Source organism: Linepithema humile, chromosome 4 (genome assembly GCF_040581485.1).
Source record: "Linepithema humile isolate Giens D197 chromosome 4, Lhum_UNIL_v1.0, whole genome shotgun sequence".
NCBI classification, from domain to species: Eukaryota; Metazoa; Arthropoda; class Insecta; order Hymenoptera; family Formicidae; genus Linepithema; species Linepithema humile.
The window spans coordinates 27,661,123-27,676,197 of NC_090131.1; the positions used below are offsets into that span (position 1 = coordinate 27,661,123).

Genomic DNA, 15,075 nt, shown 5'->3' on the forward strand with positions numbered 1-15,075 from the left:
AAATTCGACATTTTTCTAAAAAACCATAAAAATTTGATAAATTTGCACAAAATATATCATATCTTATGATTTTTGTCAAATTTTAAAAACTTCTGATATATTTATTTTTGTCAGAGTTTCGAACATGTTGAAAAAAAAGTTACTTATGTAACACGGTGAAAGAATATAAGGTGATTTCACGGCAACAAATTTTTGTGATTTTTCCGTCATTGTTCCACATTGAACCGCTAGGTGGCTACGTGTTGAGGGACTTTAAATATATATATATAAAAATTTTATTAAAATTTTATTGTCCTGCGGAACTTAATTATAAATATTCATTTTCTTAAAAAAAACTTAATTTTCTATAAAGACTAGAATACATTATTAATTATTTTTTCTGCAAATTTAACTAAGAATAATTTGTTATAAAAAAATAAAAAAATATTTTGTCAATAATATATATTTTTATACACAATGTTAAAAGTTTTATTTTAAAAAATTTGTATTATTTAGGACTATAATTATATATAGATGTGCTTTAGAGATTCATCATCTATCCTTTTCTATCCACATCTATCCACATCTTCTATTTTTTTTTACTTGGGATCTTGCACCAACGTGACATCTTGTGTGACATGCCTTAACTATGACATCTTGATCACAGATTTTTTGATAGAATACTGTAAGATATTTCTACGGTCGACCGACAAGCGGCGCCAATAAGGCACCAGGCGATACCTCGAATCGCAAGACATCGACTCTTGATATATCGATAGAACTAATCGATCTATGCGCGCGCCATCGGATCCTCCGACGATTTGAGAACATTCCGGAATCTTCAGGATCCGCAGGATTATCTGGAGCGAAAACCAAAGAGACACTCTGTTCGGAACCGGCGTAAAGATCAGCCGTATTAGAGTCGTCGAAATAGTCGTGATTTTAGATCTAGTCGAATCGAGCGATCAAGTAGTATTTCGTGTATTAAGGCTAAGAAATAAAGGCCATTTATCTTTCTGGTAAATAAGTGATTTATTTATACACCTCGATTACATTAATATTGCAGTCGGTAGTCAATCGGAGCACGTGGTTTAAATTACTACGCTTAACGGACATTTTGAACGAGCGAACTCGGTGCTCCGACCGTTACAAGAGATTCTCGAAGGACTATCCCGGTAAAAAATTTCTCATATATAATCATGTAGCATTTAATAAAGTTATACAATATTTTACATAATTGTGTAAAAATATGTATAATTATACATGACGAAATATAAAACGTTTATATAAATTATATATAAATGGAGCGACTGCAGTATAGAATTACATGTAAGTACTTTTTATACATACTTATATATAATGTCCACAATATTTTATATATAATTATATATGAATTTCTGTTAGTCTAATATATGATTATGTATAAGTCTTGCATCATGTATAAACATATATAAGTAAGAAGCAAATTTCAGATATAGTCATACGCAATTGTATATGATTTTGTATAAACGAGAAATTCTGGCTAATTGTGTCACTTTTTCCTTAATTTCACTTAATGCCTTGATTTAGAAATATTTTACTTTTTTAAAAGTTTCTATACCTTTTTCTTATCGCGCGCGTGCATGCAAGAGAGGAATATAAACAAAATAAAATAAAAAAACACTATTTTACATTTATAAGAGATATATGTTATTTATTGTATTTTTAAATAATATAAGAAAAATAAATAACATGAGATATGAATACATTTTATGAGTGATACAAATAGTTCAAAAATTAGTGCTTGGGGTATTTAAAGAAGAGATTTTTAAGAAAAGACCTCATCAAGTCACTCTTACTGCCCATACAGCACAGAACATTGCAATTACATTGTAGTAATGTTACAATCTTGCAAGTTGCAATGTAATATTGTTGAGACATTATTGCAACCTGTAATTGTAATATTTCATGAAAATGTGACAGCAACATTTCAACAACATTGCAATAGCAATATTCGGTAATCGCTAGTTCGTTCGTTTACCGCTATGCGACGCGCGTTGCAAAATCTATCTCGTATTTAAGTTTTAAGGCTCATCTACAATGTGCTTTTTGCTTCCTGTTTTTTGCTTTTTGTCTGTTATTTTTTTGCCTCTTTGAACACTGTTTTACCGATAATCATGTTTCTTGTCACGCGTTTCTTGTTTCTTACGAAGTTCGTCAACTTTTATCTCGAGCGACAGAAAACAAAGAAACATCGTATGACAACAATGGTATCGGATATTTATTTATTTTATTTAATCGATATTCATAGTTCATACATTAAAATTATCTTAAAATATTACCTTAAACATCATTAGTCAATAAGAGTGCTGTTGAATATTGATCTATGATTAATCAATGTGAAATAACATTTTTCTTCGGAAATTCAGAAGAAACAAATTGTACATGACAATGTTTCACAGTTCCATATGACAAAAGTACAAGAAACAAACAACAAAAAGCAGAAGGCACGAAACAAGACGCAAAAAGCACATTGTAGATGAGCCTTTAGTCATGATAATTATATGAAACTTGCAAAGAGTGGCTAGTAAGATTAAAGACATAGTAATTATTTTTATCAGTTTAATTTTTCTGATACGACCTCAACACAGGGAATTCAAATTGCAAAGAGGGACTTTTGCAGAATTTCTAATTAACAAGCAATAAAGGACTTTTGCGAGTTAAGATTATTTGCCAAGAAGGACTTTGGCTTATATTCAAGTTCGGTTACGTGTCGCCGGAAAGTACGGTTAAGATAAATGTAATACTAAGACATTCATTTATCACTTTATCACATTCTTTTATTTTATCTATTTTTCGTTAATTTCATTTTGTTAATAAATTACTATTACGTTAAAACGTTCTATCTCTATCCTGACATAAACGGACCTTACTCTTAGCCAAGACACAAACCCGACTCAGCCGGAACTCCGAGTCTCAACTAAATGGGGTTTGAGTCCATAATATGAACAGTACGTAAACAATCCATTGTATTGAGTTTAGCCACGTCCAGCAAACAGTCGAGCTTTATGTAAGCTTGAAATTTAACGTAATAACGACTTTTAAAAACCACGTTGTACGATGAAACGTGGCTCTCCGTCAGTGACTACATAATTATCAATATATCCGTAATTACAAGCTGCTTCGAATCGCTGTAAAAATGTATTTAACGTACATTATTGTCAGTATATTACTCTGCATATCTTCGTTCGTCAGTGGGGTTAGTAGTCCTTTGTTCTAATGTTCTTTAGAAACTTTAATGTGCATTATCATGAAAATATTGAAATTTTAGAGCGAGCTCGACTATGACGGCTGGTTACAATTAAGGTTATGGCACGCATTCAACGACGACCCGGTGCCTGTGTTCACAGAACGTGGAAACATCACGGTGTCCAGCGTGCGTAACGGTGCGTCCGTTGTCGGGCAGAATGGTCTGTTGCCGGCACAAATAAACGCGCTAAAAAATCTTGCCGACCACGATGGCAAATACAGATTGAAAGCATTGGCACGCACCTCGTCCGGTAGCGAGATCACGTTCCTCACCTCAGTGCCAGCGGTAATAACACTTGATAGAAAAAAAACTTCTAAAAATTATCCACACTTTATTGATAGATCCTTTGACAAAGAAATCTATTTAAGATTTTCCAGATTATTTAGAATTTTTGGATGAAAGAACATGTTCAAGCATTGGTGGCTTTTATAAATTTACATTATTCGATAGTACATTATACTTCAAGGTATTTAAGTGTGCTAATCATGCTACTGTCAATTTATAGTGCTATCTGCTTGGTTCTGACCTAGAAGATATCATAACGATATGGTTGGATAGTGCAGCAGAACCGATAGCTGTGAGCATTTCCTCTTCGGGTCCTTGTTTGTTAGAAAATCCTTTTACAAATATGTGGACGACGAATGTTATGGTTAAATATCCAGATGGTGGTCCAATTCCGGATACCGCTACGTATATACAGAAACTTGAACGAGAACGAGAAGCAAGAGAAAGAGGAGAAACCAAAGATAACCGTTCATTCTTTGCAAAATATGTAAGTGTTTTTCTTATGAATTTAAATTAGAAATATAGAGAATTTATTTAATCTGCAACTTTTTCATTTTTATTGCAGTGGATGTATATTGTTCCTGCATTGATCTTTCTGTTATTGTCATCTGCGACAAATCCAGAAGCTGCTGCAGGAGGAAGTGCACAAAGACAGTGACCTTTTAATTAAAATAATTTTGTTGCACTTGCGTGTGCATTATATCCCAAAGGGTGGTTTGTGGAAATTGTCCATGTTTATAGTATAATTTCATAATAATAGTATTTAATGATAATTGTAAGTACTATAACAATATTACATTTCTGCTAAAATAAACATAATTATTAAATAGAATATGTTGTGTTATCATTTTAAATATAGTAAACTAATAATGTTAGTTATATATAGTATTGAGATATCTATACACAGTTGTAGAAAATCAATATTCCATCACCATGCCAATCTTGAAGGCACAACATAAATGAAGCACATTCATAAACTATTATGATAACCTAAATGCTTTCTTGAAATGGCAGAGTTTTCCTTAAATATTCAGAAACACATAAAAGCAGGTCTTGTTGAGAGTGGAAAATTTGATGGATCACACGCATGTCTTGCAGCTGCCACACCTGGTGGAACTATTTTGGTACACAGTCCTCATAGACAACCGCAAGTCAACTTCTCTGATCACAAACAATCCAGCAAGAGATTATCATGGAGTGGAGAACTCGCAGAGCTTCAAATTGGTACCGAGGTCTGAATATACTAGGATTAAAATGTTATAAATAATTTTGCACACACGCATTATAGAAAATTTGCATGATCTTGTGTTTTACATTTTAGGTGAAGTCACTGTGCACTGGTCGCCTTAGAGAAGACGAAAGAGATGTTCTGTTGATTGGTACTATTTCTCATGTACTTGCTTATCATATCGAAGACAATGTTGACATCTTTTACAAAGAAGTAATAATTGTAGTCTGAATTAACGAAATTGTTTCTCGCTTGAATTATTAACTTTGGAATTTTAGATGTCGGACGGTGCAAACTGTATAATTGTTACCAAAATTGGATGGTTACCGAATCAGGTTGTAGTGGTGGGTGGCAATTGCTCAGTGACGATTTTAGATGCAAAGGGTACAGAAATATTTTGGACAGTGATGGGAGGTATTGTCACTTCGCTGGCAGTGTTTGATTTTGATGGGGACGGAGAGAATGAGGTAAATGTGGCACTCTTATCATACATTATTTGATTAACTTAAAACTTACTTTTGCAGAATTAAATTACTTTAATTTCCAGTTGCTGACTGGCACGTCGGATTTTGAAATTAGAGTGCAGAAGGAAGATACCATGCTTTGGGAAACTAAAGAAACAGCTGCGATAGTTGCTCTGACCGACCTTCCACATAGGCAGTTTGCTTATGCCGTTGAAAATGGGACGATTGGTGTTTATGAAGCAGGACAAAGACTGTGGCGCGTTAAGGTGAAATTTTTATATGCAGAAAAAATGTTACATTTTATTAAAGTAACAAATGTAATTAGATTTATGAAACTTATTTTAGTCGAAGCATAAAGTGGTATCTATAAGAACGTTTGATATAAACGGTGATGGTACACCAGAGCTAATTACTGGCTGGAGTAGTGGAAAAATAGATGCAAGAACATACAATACCGGCGAGGTCATGTTTAAGATTCAATTGCCTTCTGGTGTAGCGGGTATAGTGGAAGCTGATTATCGAAGAACAGGCAAACCTGATCTAGTGGTAGTTTCTACTAATGGCGAAGGTATAACATTAGAAATTATAATATTTTTGTTATAAAACAATAATCTTATGATTATTATCATAATATTCTTGTTTATCACACTAGTACGTGGGTACAGTGCTGGCTCTGCGATGCAAGCTCCAGAACCTGGAGAGATAGTGCGCGAATTATTAGCGAAGAAGCAGGCACTCCAAATGGAATTGCGACAAAGGGCTGCAACAGGTTCCAGTATGTATTACGGATCAAGATTAGCAATTAGTCTGCTAACAAATAGAGGTGCAACTCGTGTCGCGCTTGCCGCTGGACCTGGGCTTTTGGTAATATGTAACATTTATGCAGAATCTCCCAAAATCACCTGATGTCTCTTCAGATTCATTATTCCCTCCGATTTTGAAACAATTTTTTTAATATAAATATCTAAACATAGTTTTCAAATAATTAAATAAAGAATTTTTGCAAATCAAGTTTCTTAGAGAAAATAGATGACAAAATTAGAAATTTCCAGTCAATTTAATTGATGTTACATCGGATTTAGTTTAATGGAATTTTAACTTGACATGTCCCCCCAAACTGATCCCCACCTTGACGTGGTGGAGGGGCTTATGATCGTACGTAGAGGCATCCGCGTTCAAGGATGTTCCTCAAGTACGATTAACAAAGAGGGATCTCTCAAGCTAAGGTGTAAGCTACCGTGCCGAGAGCTGCATGACGTAAGGGAAGTTGCGTCACGAACGGTGCCTCCTGGATACCGGGTGACCTCCAGGAGTACATAACCAAGCCCCGGGCAATGCGGCTCTGCCCGGGTGATACCGCATCACCGTGATACTCGTGGGATTTAGAATGGTACGAATTAAAGGACAACCTAAAAATATTAATATTATCGTGGAGAAAACGGCTACAGCGTCGTGTAGCAAACAAGAAGAAAACAGGCGGAGAGAATCGAACAGGCAGAGGAGATATCCATTACGCGATCGAAGAATTAAAACATCTTGCGAGAGTGCTACCAACAATGCCGAAAATAAACAAGTGGCTCATAATTCCTTATCTTCCGCAGAAAACCGTACTGCAAAAAACTCTTTTACGGCAAATAAACGGACTATGATGGACGAAAACACACCAAACTCATCTGGGCACTCTGTGAAAAATGAAACATTTGTCTATAATCGGAGAATGTGCTATGTAACCGCGAATACTGCCAGCAATAACGTTAGAAATCAATTTCTGGTTCATGATTTCTTATCTCCCGCAGAAAACCATATTGGAAAGAACTTTTCTCGGTCAAATAAACGATTTAGGATGGACAGAAACACATCAAACTCATCTGTGCATCTTGTGGAAAATGAAATATGCGCCAATGATCAGAGAACGTGCTGTGTAACCGAAAATACTGCTAGCAATGACGTTGAAAATCGACAAGTGGTTCATGATTCCTTACCTCTCGCAGAAGACCGTACTAGAAGAAGTTTTTCCAGAACAAATAAACGATCTAGGATGGACAGAAACACATCAAACTCATCTGTGCATCTTGTGGAGAATGAAATATGCACCAATAACCAGAGAACGTGCCGTGTAACTGAAAATACTACTAGCAATGACGTTGAAAATCAACAAGTGGTTCATGATTCCTTACCTTTCACAAAAGACCGTACTAGAAGAAGTTTTTCCAGAACAAATAAACGATCTAGGATGGACAGAAACACATCAAACTCATCTGTGCATCTTGTGGAGAATGAAATATGCGCCAATGACCAGAAAACGTGTAGTGTAACCGAAAATACTGCTAGCAATGACGTTGAAAATCAACAAATGGTTCATGATTCTTTATCTCCCGCAAAAAACCGTACTAGAAGGAGTTCTTCCAGAACAAATAAACGGCCTAGTTTGAACGAAAACATATCAAACTTATTAGTACATCTTGTGGAAAATGAAATATGCGCCAATAACCAGAGAACGTGCCATGTAACTGAAAATACTGCTAGCAATGACGTTGAAAATCAACAAGTAGTTCATGATTCTTTACCTCCCGCAGAAGACCGTACTAGAAGAAGTTCTTCCAGAACAAATGAACGGCCTAATTTGGACGAAAACATATTAAACTCATTAGTACATCTTGTGGAAAATGAAATAAGCGCCAATGACCAGAGAACGTGCCATGTAACTGAAAATACTGCTAGCAATGACGTTGAAAATCAACAAGTAGTTCATGATTCTTTACCTCCCGCAGAAGACCGTACTAGAAGAAGTTCTTCCAGAACAAACAAACGGCCTAGTTTGGACGAAAACATATCAAACTCATCAGTACATTTTGTGGAAAATGAAATGTGCGCCAATGACCGAATGTGCTGTATAATCAATCTGGCTGTTGCACCACTATTTTATCCTATGGAAGAATTTGATAATTATATGATGTCCAGGATCAAGAAAGCAATTTTAGAACTTATCTTTATTGCCTCTCAGCCTGATAAACCTTTGATTTTCAACGGTTCTACAATGATTGAGGGAGCAATTGTTTTTCAATGCGCCAATGATCATACTGTTAAGTGGCTAAAAGAACTAAGTAAATTACATATAGATAACAAAGACGTTATAATAAGAGTGATAGAAATGAATCAACTTTCCAACTGTCATCGTGCTGTGGTGCGCGTAAAGGAAGACTTGAGCAGAAGAATAATTTTACAACTCCTTAACAAGCAGAATAAGGGTCTGGCAACTCACGAGTGGTTCATCGTAGAAGGCAGTGAACATAAAAATGGAAATAGCACACAGTTCGAAGTTTTTATTAAGACTGAGTCATTAAATACTTTGAGAGCCCTGAACTTCAAACCGTATTGTGGACTTGAACGCGCAATTATAGATTGTTGTACATAGATTGTAGATTGTTAACTGAAAGTTCGAAAAGAATGTAAGAAAGAAAAATATGCTGAATTACAATCCCTTGATTTTCTTTCCGTATGCAATAGTTACTAGTGAATTGACCAAAGAAACTATCATTAAAAGTCTGACATCCGGTGGTCCTGGGATAAACTGTGCAATTGAAATCGCGAGATTTCGTAAATGTTGAATGATAATTTAGGTGCATTGCGCCATAGTCTTCGCTGAAGGTGTTTTTGAAGGCGAGACACTTGTCACGCATCCTAATCGGCCACAAGGAGAATTGGAGATTGCGCTTTATCCTGCCAAGAACGATCCCGTCGATATACACGTGAAAGTGTATGTTGGACCTCTTGGTACTGATCTGTTGCAGGTATCTAGATGTCTATCTATCGTCTTAATTACTTATATCAAATATTACTATAGATTTTGTTTTTAATTATTATCTTAGATTTCTTACCGTTCCATATAATATTTGATAGGTTTTTGAAATAACACGACAGCTACCAAGATTCTGTATGTACGAATTCATACCAAAACCACAACATATGCCGGAAGGATTATCGGATAATGGAGTTATAGCGGATGTAAGTCATATATTTAGGGTTTGGATTTGGATAATGTCCAAAGTCGGCCATGGTATTAATACAAAATTATAATTTATAGGTTGCGGAAAGACCGCAGCGCATTGCCATTTGGTTAAACCAAAGTCTTATTTTGGGAGAGGAATTGGAAGTCGTGGACGGCGGATGCATCGAAATATGGCTTCGTGGGATGCGAGACGACAAAGTGCACTGCTTCAAGTCGAACGCCAGCGGAAAACTGACGATCCAGACGGACGACTCGACGTTTGCTGGCGATATTATTCAATCTCTCGCTATGTACTTAGGTGTCAGAGAGCTGAATTCGGAAGCGACGTTCCCGAAGGAAGAAACTCGAATGTTAGAGGCATTGGAGCGCGTAAAGGGTAAGACGTTTCGAGGAAAGAATAGAATATGAGACGATTTTCGTCAGTAAACAATCCACTTTTGTATCTGTTTTGACTGAAGAATTATTTCGTTATTTTTTAATTTAATTTAAAGATATGATTAACATAATGTTCTTCAGATTTGAAGGAGATCGATGCACGACTCCAGGCGGAAGCTGCAGGCAGTGCCACTCTTCTGAAGAGTATTGTTATTCGTTTAGAGGATGCTAGGATTCTCGAGAATATCGACGATATGCGGAAGGGACTGATGCAACTGAAGAACATCAATGGCGATTTAATCCGAGAGCACGAGATTCGACTGAACAGTCATCGAGAGCTTGCAGCCAGCCTGAAAGAGTTGAATATCGGTGTGCAGCGCGCGGCGAGACTTAGAGGTAAAGTTTTTATTTTTAAAAATAATCGTTATTTTGTTATTTTATTGTATTTATTTTTGCAGTCGGGAAAGCCGCTTCCAACGCGGTAGCTCGTTGCAGAACAGCGATACAGGACGAAAATCCGAAAGCTCTTGCATTGGCGATAAAACATGGCTAACGTAGGTCATCCGTCATTTTCTCATACGACAGCCGTTATGCAATATAATTTTAGAATTGCATCATATTTTTTTATAGAATATATCCCAAAATCACCGGTATTATTATTATTATTATTAATATTATTATTATTATTATTATTATATATATATATATATATATATGTGTGTGTGTGTGTAAATATATATATAATAATACTGTTATACATATACATAAACTAATTCTATATATATATATATATATATATATATATATATTACTGATAAGATGAAAGTTTCAACATCGTGCACGTTTTTTTTTACAAATGCTTGTTTATTAAAACAGTTACACAACAGTACAATTTTTATACAACATCTCCTATGTTTACTACAATAAAATTGCATTTTGAAATAAATCTTGAAATAAATCTAACGATTACAATAAAGTCCCACGAGCGGAAATGCTAAACCTTCTTTTCGACGGCGGGGGTGACGGTCGGCGGAGAGTGTTTATGGTCCCGTCTGTGCATGCTCGCATTCTGAAGGATGGCTGTCCTGGACTACTGGGCATTTCAGTCAGCAGTCTTAGTACGTTCATAAATACGGCCGTGACCTGTCGAATGGAAATAATCACGAATTGTCATGACCGTCGTTATATAAAAGCGTGAAGGCCGAGATTATCTGTTGTTTCATTAAAAAAGAAGTATTTTTTTTAGAGGCATTATTGCGCACCGTGAACATTATCGTTTTCACAACATCTATATTTCTCCTTTTTCTATCACATGTTCACGATATGTGTAATCGATTGCTTTGTATCTCTTATAAAAAGTGATTTTTTAAGTGTTTTGAAGTATTATCTTTTTATATATGAATGAATAAAAAAGATATATATCTATTGTGTATGCGCGCTGAATATACGTGTTATTTTGCATACTTCTGCTGTTTCTTATATATTAATTAATTACATTAATCATAAAAACAAAATTATCAATGAAACTACATAGAGAAAATTATATCATTAAATATATATAGATTTTGGAGACATCGGTTTGATCAGTTAAAATTTTTTTTTTACCAAAATAAAAAATCAAGCTGCGATACATCATGCGAAAATGCATCAATTTTTAAAATATTTAATACTCGATTTTTCTTCAAACTTTAAAATTTTTTAAAAAGCACGATCCATTTAAAATTTACATCCATTTCCATATTTTAAATCTATTTCAAATAAATACAATAAATTTTTATTTTTTCAGTTTTCTTCAAAAATTTAATTAACTTCAATTCATGCAATTATCGTCGAATATTGAAATGTGATCCGTTCGTAATTGTGCTATAATGTATAGATAAACGCACAAAAATGACTTTTACTCATATCGCATATCTCGAGTGAACGAGCGATAGAGATTTTGTTTATGGCTTCACGATCACGCGCAAACGCCATGATCGCGCGGTAAACAATCGTTTAGAGAATAGTAATCTTTGTCGTGATTAACCGATAAACTAAGAGTACATCTTTATTTGTCAGATTAAGAGTACATCTACGCTTACAGCGCATTGATTTTTTCACAAGAGGATAATTTCTTGATTAATATGTACTATTTTTAAGTAATCAAGAAAAGTGATATGATACCATAATCGGAATCCGATTACTCCACCGAGGAAAGAGGATCTGTTTATTTTATTTTCTTTTTTTTCTTTTTGCTTATACGCCGAATTAATCCGAGAGAAAAAGAAAAGGAGAGCAGAGATGTTTACACACAACACACATTACCTGGTCAACCGATTCCCTCACGGAAATCTCGTGGAAAGCGTGCGCCTCGATTTCTTTTGCCCTTTTCTGGCCTTCCAGGGCAGACACCATGCGTTCACCCGGCGAACAGGAGAGATCGGCCTTGTTTCCCACAAGCAACACGACCGGCGGCACCTTCCTGCCTTTCCTCGCGTGGGATACCAAAAACCTGGAAGTGCACGGTAAATGTAACTCACGCATTTCAAACAGAAGCACACATTGTAACAAATTGCACATTGTAAGCCGCAATTACTTCGTGACATGACATTTCCTTTTTTTCTGTATTTGTTCGGACGAAGTGTGCGAGCGGAGAATGCGTACCTGAGACGAGAAGTCTCGTCGAAGCTGACCCGATCCGTTACTGAGTAAACGAGAACTATGGCATCGGCCCATCGTAATTTCGGCTCGGCGGAGCTGGCCGGATATCCTGGGGGGTCTGCTATTTCCCACGAAGATCCCAGATGATTGTCGACTCGGTAAATCCTGTCCGTGGTGCAGTCGTACTCCCCGATGAAGCGTTTCGTGGCGAATCGCACGGCTAAAGCTGTTTTCAGAATTTAAAGAGAATTATGTGACATCGAAAAGTAAAATATCAGTTGCGTGTAATATAAATCTTTCGCTTTGAAGAACTGCGTTTACTATAATACAAACTTCGCAGCAATATAACATCAATATAATTAAGAAAGCAATGTTTGTTTCTTACGAGAGATTCGCGTCTTTTATTTAAAATTTTCAATGATTTTATTTTAATTTAACGACCTTATTTTAACACATATTTTTTTTCTTTTACGTCATAACTTTTTGCTGAAACTACTCACCCGATTTGCCGACGCCCGGTTGACCCAATATGATCACTTTGACCGCCTTGGAGGTGTCCTTGTTGAGGCTGAGGCCCCAGTTGCTCGAAGGACTGAGCATCTTCTTGTTGGACGTTAACGGCAGACTATTACTATCCATGTCTCAATCGCCACTGCCTCGTCCGCAGGATGTCCCATCGATTATGAACCCTCTCGGTGTATCCGATGGTATTTAATGGATGCATTATTCATAGCAATGTGTCGCGCGCTTCTCAAAGGGTGGGCACGTAATAAACAATGTGACGACACCGATGCGTGGTGCGTCATTAATTATTATTAGAATAATTACGTAGGATCGTGTTGCAAGTTACACGAGCGTGTCGTAGCTGCGATCGACGTCACGCGCGAAATCTGTTTCAGATACTTCGGTAACTTCAAGAAGTATTCCGATCACACGCGCGGCTAGTTATTACGGATTAATTGCCGGCGCCTATCGCATTAGTGTGTGCGTGTCGTCACGCAACGACGACGATGACGGCGACGAGCGATTATTATTAATTTTACGCAAGACCCAGGGGGCGAGACTTTGGCATTTCTTTTATCGCTTTATTACGCGTGTCGACTTTTATGCGTGACTTCCGCAGATACGGCGCCGCGGCCGATCGCCGACTCGTCGCGCTACATCGCGTTGCATCGCGATCCGACGCGCTTGCTCGGAGTGTATCGCAAATAATTGTTCCGACTGTTCAACACGGTGCATTAAACGACAATCCCCCTCGGTCCTGTTCTTTCTCGAAAACGATCGAAAAGTATGCATCGGCGGCACAGAACACTGTCCCGTCCAGGCATCTCAACGATGCCGCTGCACGCGCTCTCTTCTGCTCAAGCTAGTGCACCGAACATGCGCGTCCTTTTTCTTTAGCCTTTTAAGTGAAGAACGATGTGTTAAGAGAGCTATATTTAGTGCACTTGGTCTGTCGATGCCTTGTTGGAGAAACGAAGAAAAAAAAGCTACCGAAAGGCAGTCATGCAGGAATGAGTTATTTAGTTATTTAAATTACCGCCAATGATAATAATAAACCTATAAAAAAACCTCTAAAAAAAGTATGTTTTTATTAAATATATTTTATCGAATTATCTATAAAGTATCTTAAAATAATCGCAGATTTTTTTAATGGCAGATTTTTTTATTCATTTTTAATCGATTACTCTTTAATCTCGATAGACAGTGCATGTGTTTTTCTACAAGTTATTTAACCGAATGACGACGTGCTATAATTAATAGGATATGCGCGTTATTTCTTTTTAACCCTTGCAATTTCAAGCCGCGTTAAGTTCCATCGATCATTGCATACAGGTGAGAATAAGGTCAGGATATACTTTAAGAACGCTGTGTAAAAGTCAATTTCTCACATTTATGTAATCCATTAATGTTTAAAAAAAATTTTTTGCCTCAATAACGCGTAATAAAAATATTTTACTCGTGTATTATCGACAATTTAAAATGGGAAACTTCAGAACTTCAGAACTGATCAGAAAATTGTTTCGCCAAAAATAAAAATAGGTCTCTCAGTGTCAGAAACATTTCCCTCGATATTGGATCACTGACACATTGTTCATAAATAGAATTATATTTCAGCTAACCGATAAATTTTAATTTTAACCTGAAAACTGGAGTGGGTTGCATTGACACATCCGGTTCAAGGATCGAAATTATAATTCTTCATTTGTCAGAACGTTATGTGGTTTTCTTGTTAGCGAATATAATTCTAGTTCTTCGAATTATTAATAGAGAGCTGATGAGGAATAATTAAACGAATGTGTGGGATGTAGTTGAAATAAGTATTTCAAAGCGAGTCGGAGAACAGCATTTATAGCTTAACATAATTATTTAAAGATTTTCTAATAATAAACTCATCTCACCTTTCACTTTTTTAACTCGCAGGCATTGAATTGCCATTTAATCTTATTGACATTCAGTTTTTATTTTCATCCCATAGATTTCCGTAAAATTGATAAAACTTTCGTTAAACATCGGTGGGGCTTTATTCAGCTAAAAGCTCCGTATGTTAAAAATCTACCCTTTGTCTTCTCGGAATTCCGTCGACAATTACTGGTAATCTGTACATGTTTCCTGGTATTCGGTGCGATTGATAAACTAAATATAGACTGCTCGATCCGACGGCAGTCGGACACCGCCGCCGTCGCTGTCGCGTATAGGAGAAAGGCGTGCCGCCGCTTATTGACCTCCTGCGAGTAATCCAGAGGGTTATCGTTTCGGGTGAATCCTTATCAATTATCTGTCAAAACTATCCCAAATCCCAAAC

The 15,075-nt window shown here is 36.3% G+C and overlaps 3 protein-coding genes across 3 annotated transcripts; 2 read left to right on the plus strand and 1 right to left on the minus strand.

Moving 5' to 3' along the window:
- The first annotated feature begins 2,818 nt into the window (after positions 1–2,818).
- EMC10 (ER membrane protein complex subunit 10) lies at positions 2,819–4,385 on the plus strand. The gene is made up of 4 exons (XM_067353657.1): positions 2,819–3,217; positions 3,290–3,553; positions 3,774–4,040; positions 4,119–4,385. The coding sequence occupies exons 1-4, from the start codon at positions 3,158–3,160 to the stop codon at positions 4,209–4,211; spliced, it is 684 nt and encodes a 227-aa protein (XP_067209758.1). The 5' UTR covers positions 2,819–3,157; the 3' UTR covers positions 4,212–4,385.
- Positions 4,386–4,487: 102 nt separating this feature from the next.
- Positions 4,488–12,101, plus strand: LOC105674990 (Bardet-Biedl syndrome 2 protein homolog). Its single transcript, XM_067353655.1, has 11 exons — positions 4,488–4,785; positions 4,875–4,994; positions 5,060–5,248; positions 5,329–5,511; positions 5,591–5,813; positions 5,898–6,109; positions 8,866–9,036; positions 9,146–9,250; positions 9,330–9,630; positions 9,771–10,025; positions 10,088–12,101. The coding sequence occupies exons 1-11, from the start codon at positions 4,561–4,563 to the stop codon at positions 10,180–10,182; spliced, it is 2,079 nt and encodes a 692-aa protein (XP_067209756.1). The 5' UTR covers positions 4,488–4,560; the 3' UTR covers positions 10,183–12,101.
- On the minus strand, positions 10,473–13,579 carry LOC105674996 (ras-related and estrogen-regulated growth inhibitor). The gene is made up of 4 exons (XM_012371725.2): positions 12,770–13,579; positions 12,273–12,495; positions 11,934–12,120; positions 10,473–10,772 (listed from the first exon to the last, which is right to left on the minus strand). The coding sequence occupies exons 1-4, from the start codon at positions 12,906–12,908 to the stop codon at positions 10,596–10,598; spliced, it is 726 nt and encodes a 241-aa protein (XP_012227148.1). The 5' UTR covers positions 12,909–13,579; the 3' UTR covers positions 10,473–10,595.
- Positions 13,580–15,075: the final 1,496 nt, after the last annotated feature.

Bases quoted from the DNA above. Each gene is read 5' to 3' on its own strand.
- EMC10 (XM_067353657.1), top strand. From the start codon at position 3,158: ATGTATTTAACGTACATTATTGTCAGTATATTACTCTGCATATCTTCG. The intron at 3,218-3,289 runs GTTAGTAGTCCT...TTGAAATTTTAG, and splicing joins TATCTTCGTTCGTCAGTGGG to AGCGAGCTCGACTATGACGG. The intron at 3,554-3,773 runs GTAATAACACTT...GTCAATTTATAG, and splicing joins TCCTCACCTCAGTGCCAGCG to TGCTATCTGCTTGGTTCTGA.
- LOC105674990 (XM_067353655.1), top strand. From the start codon at position 4,561: ATGGCAGAGTTTTCCTTAAATATTCAGAAACACATAAAAGCAGGTCTT. The intron at 5,249-5,328 runs GTAAATGTGGCA...TTTAATTTCCAG, and splicing joins ATGGGGACGGAGAGAATGAG to TTGCTGACTGGCACGTCGGA. The intron at 5,512-5,590 runs GTGAAATTTTTA...AACTTATTTTAG, and splicing joins AAAGACTGTGGCGCGTTAAG to TCGAAGCATAAAGTGGTATC.
- LOC105674996 (XM_012371725.2), bottom strand. From the start codon at position 12,908: ATGGATAGTAATAGTCTGCCGTTAACGTCCAACAAGAAGATGCTCAGT. The intron at 12,496-12,769 runs GTGAGTAGTTTC...TTCTGAAAACAG, and splicing joins ACCGGGCGTCGGCAAATCGG to CTTTAGCCGTGCGATTCGCC. The intron at 10,773-11,933 runs GTAATGTGTGTT...TCCATTCGACAG, and splicing joins TGAGGGAATCGGTTGACCAG to GTCACGGCCGTATTTATGAA.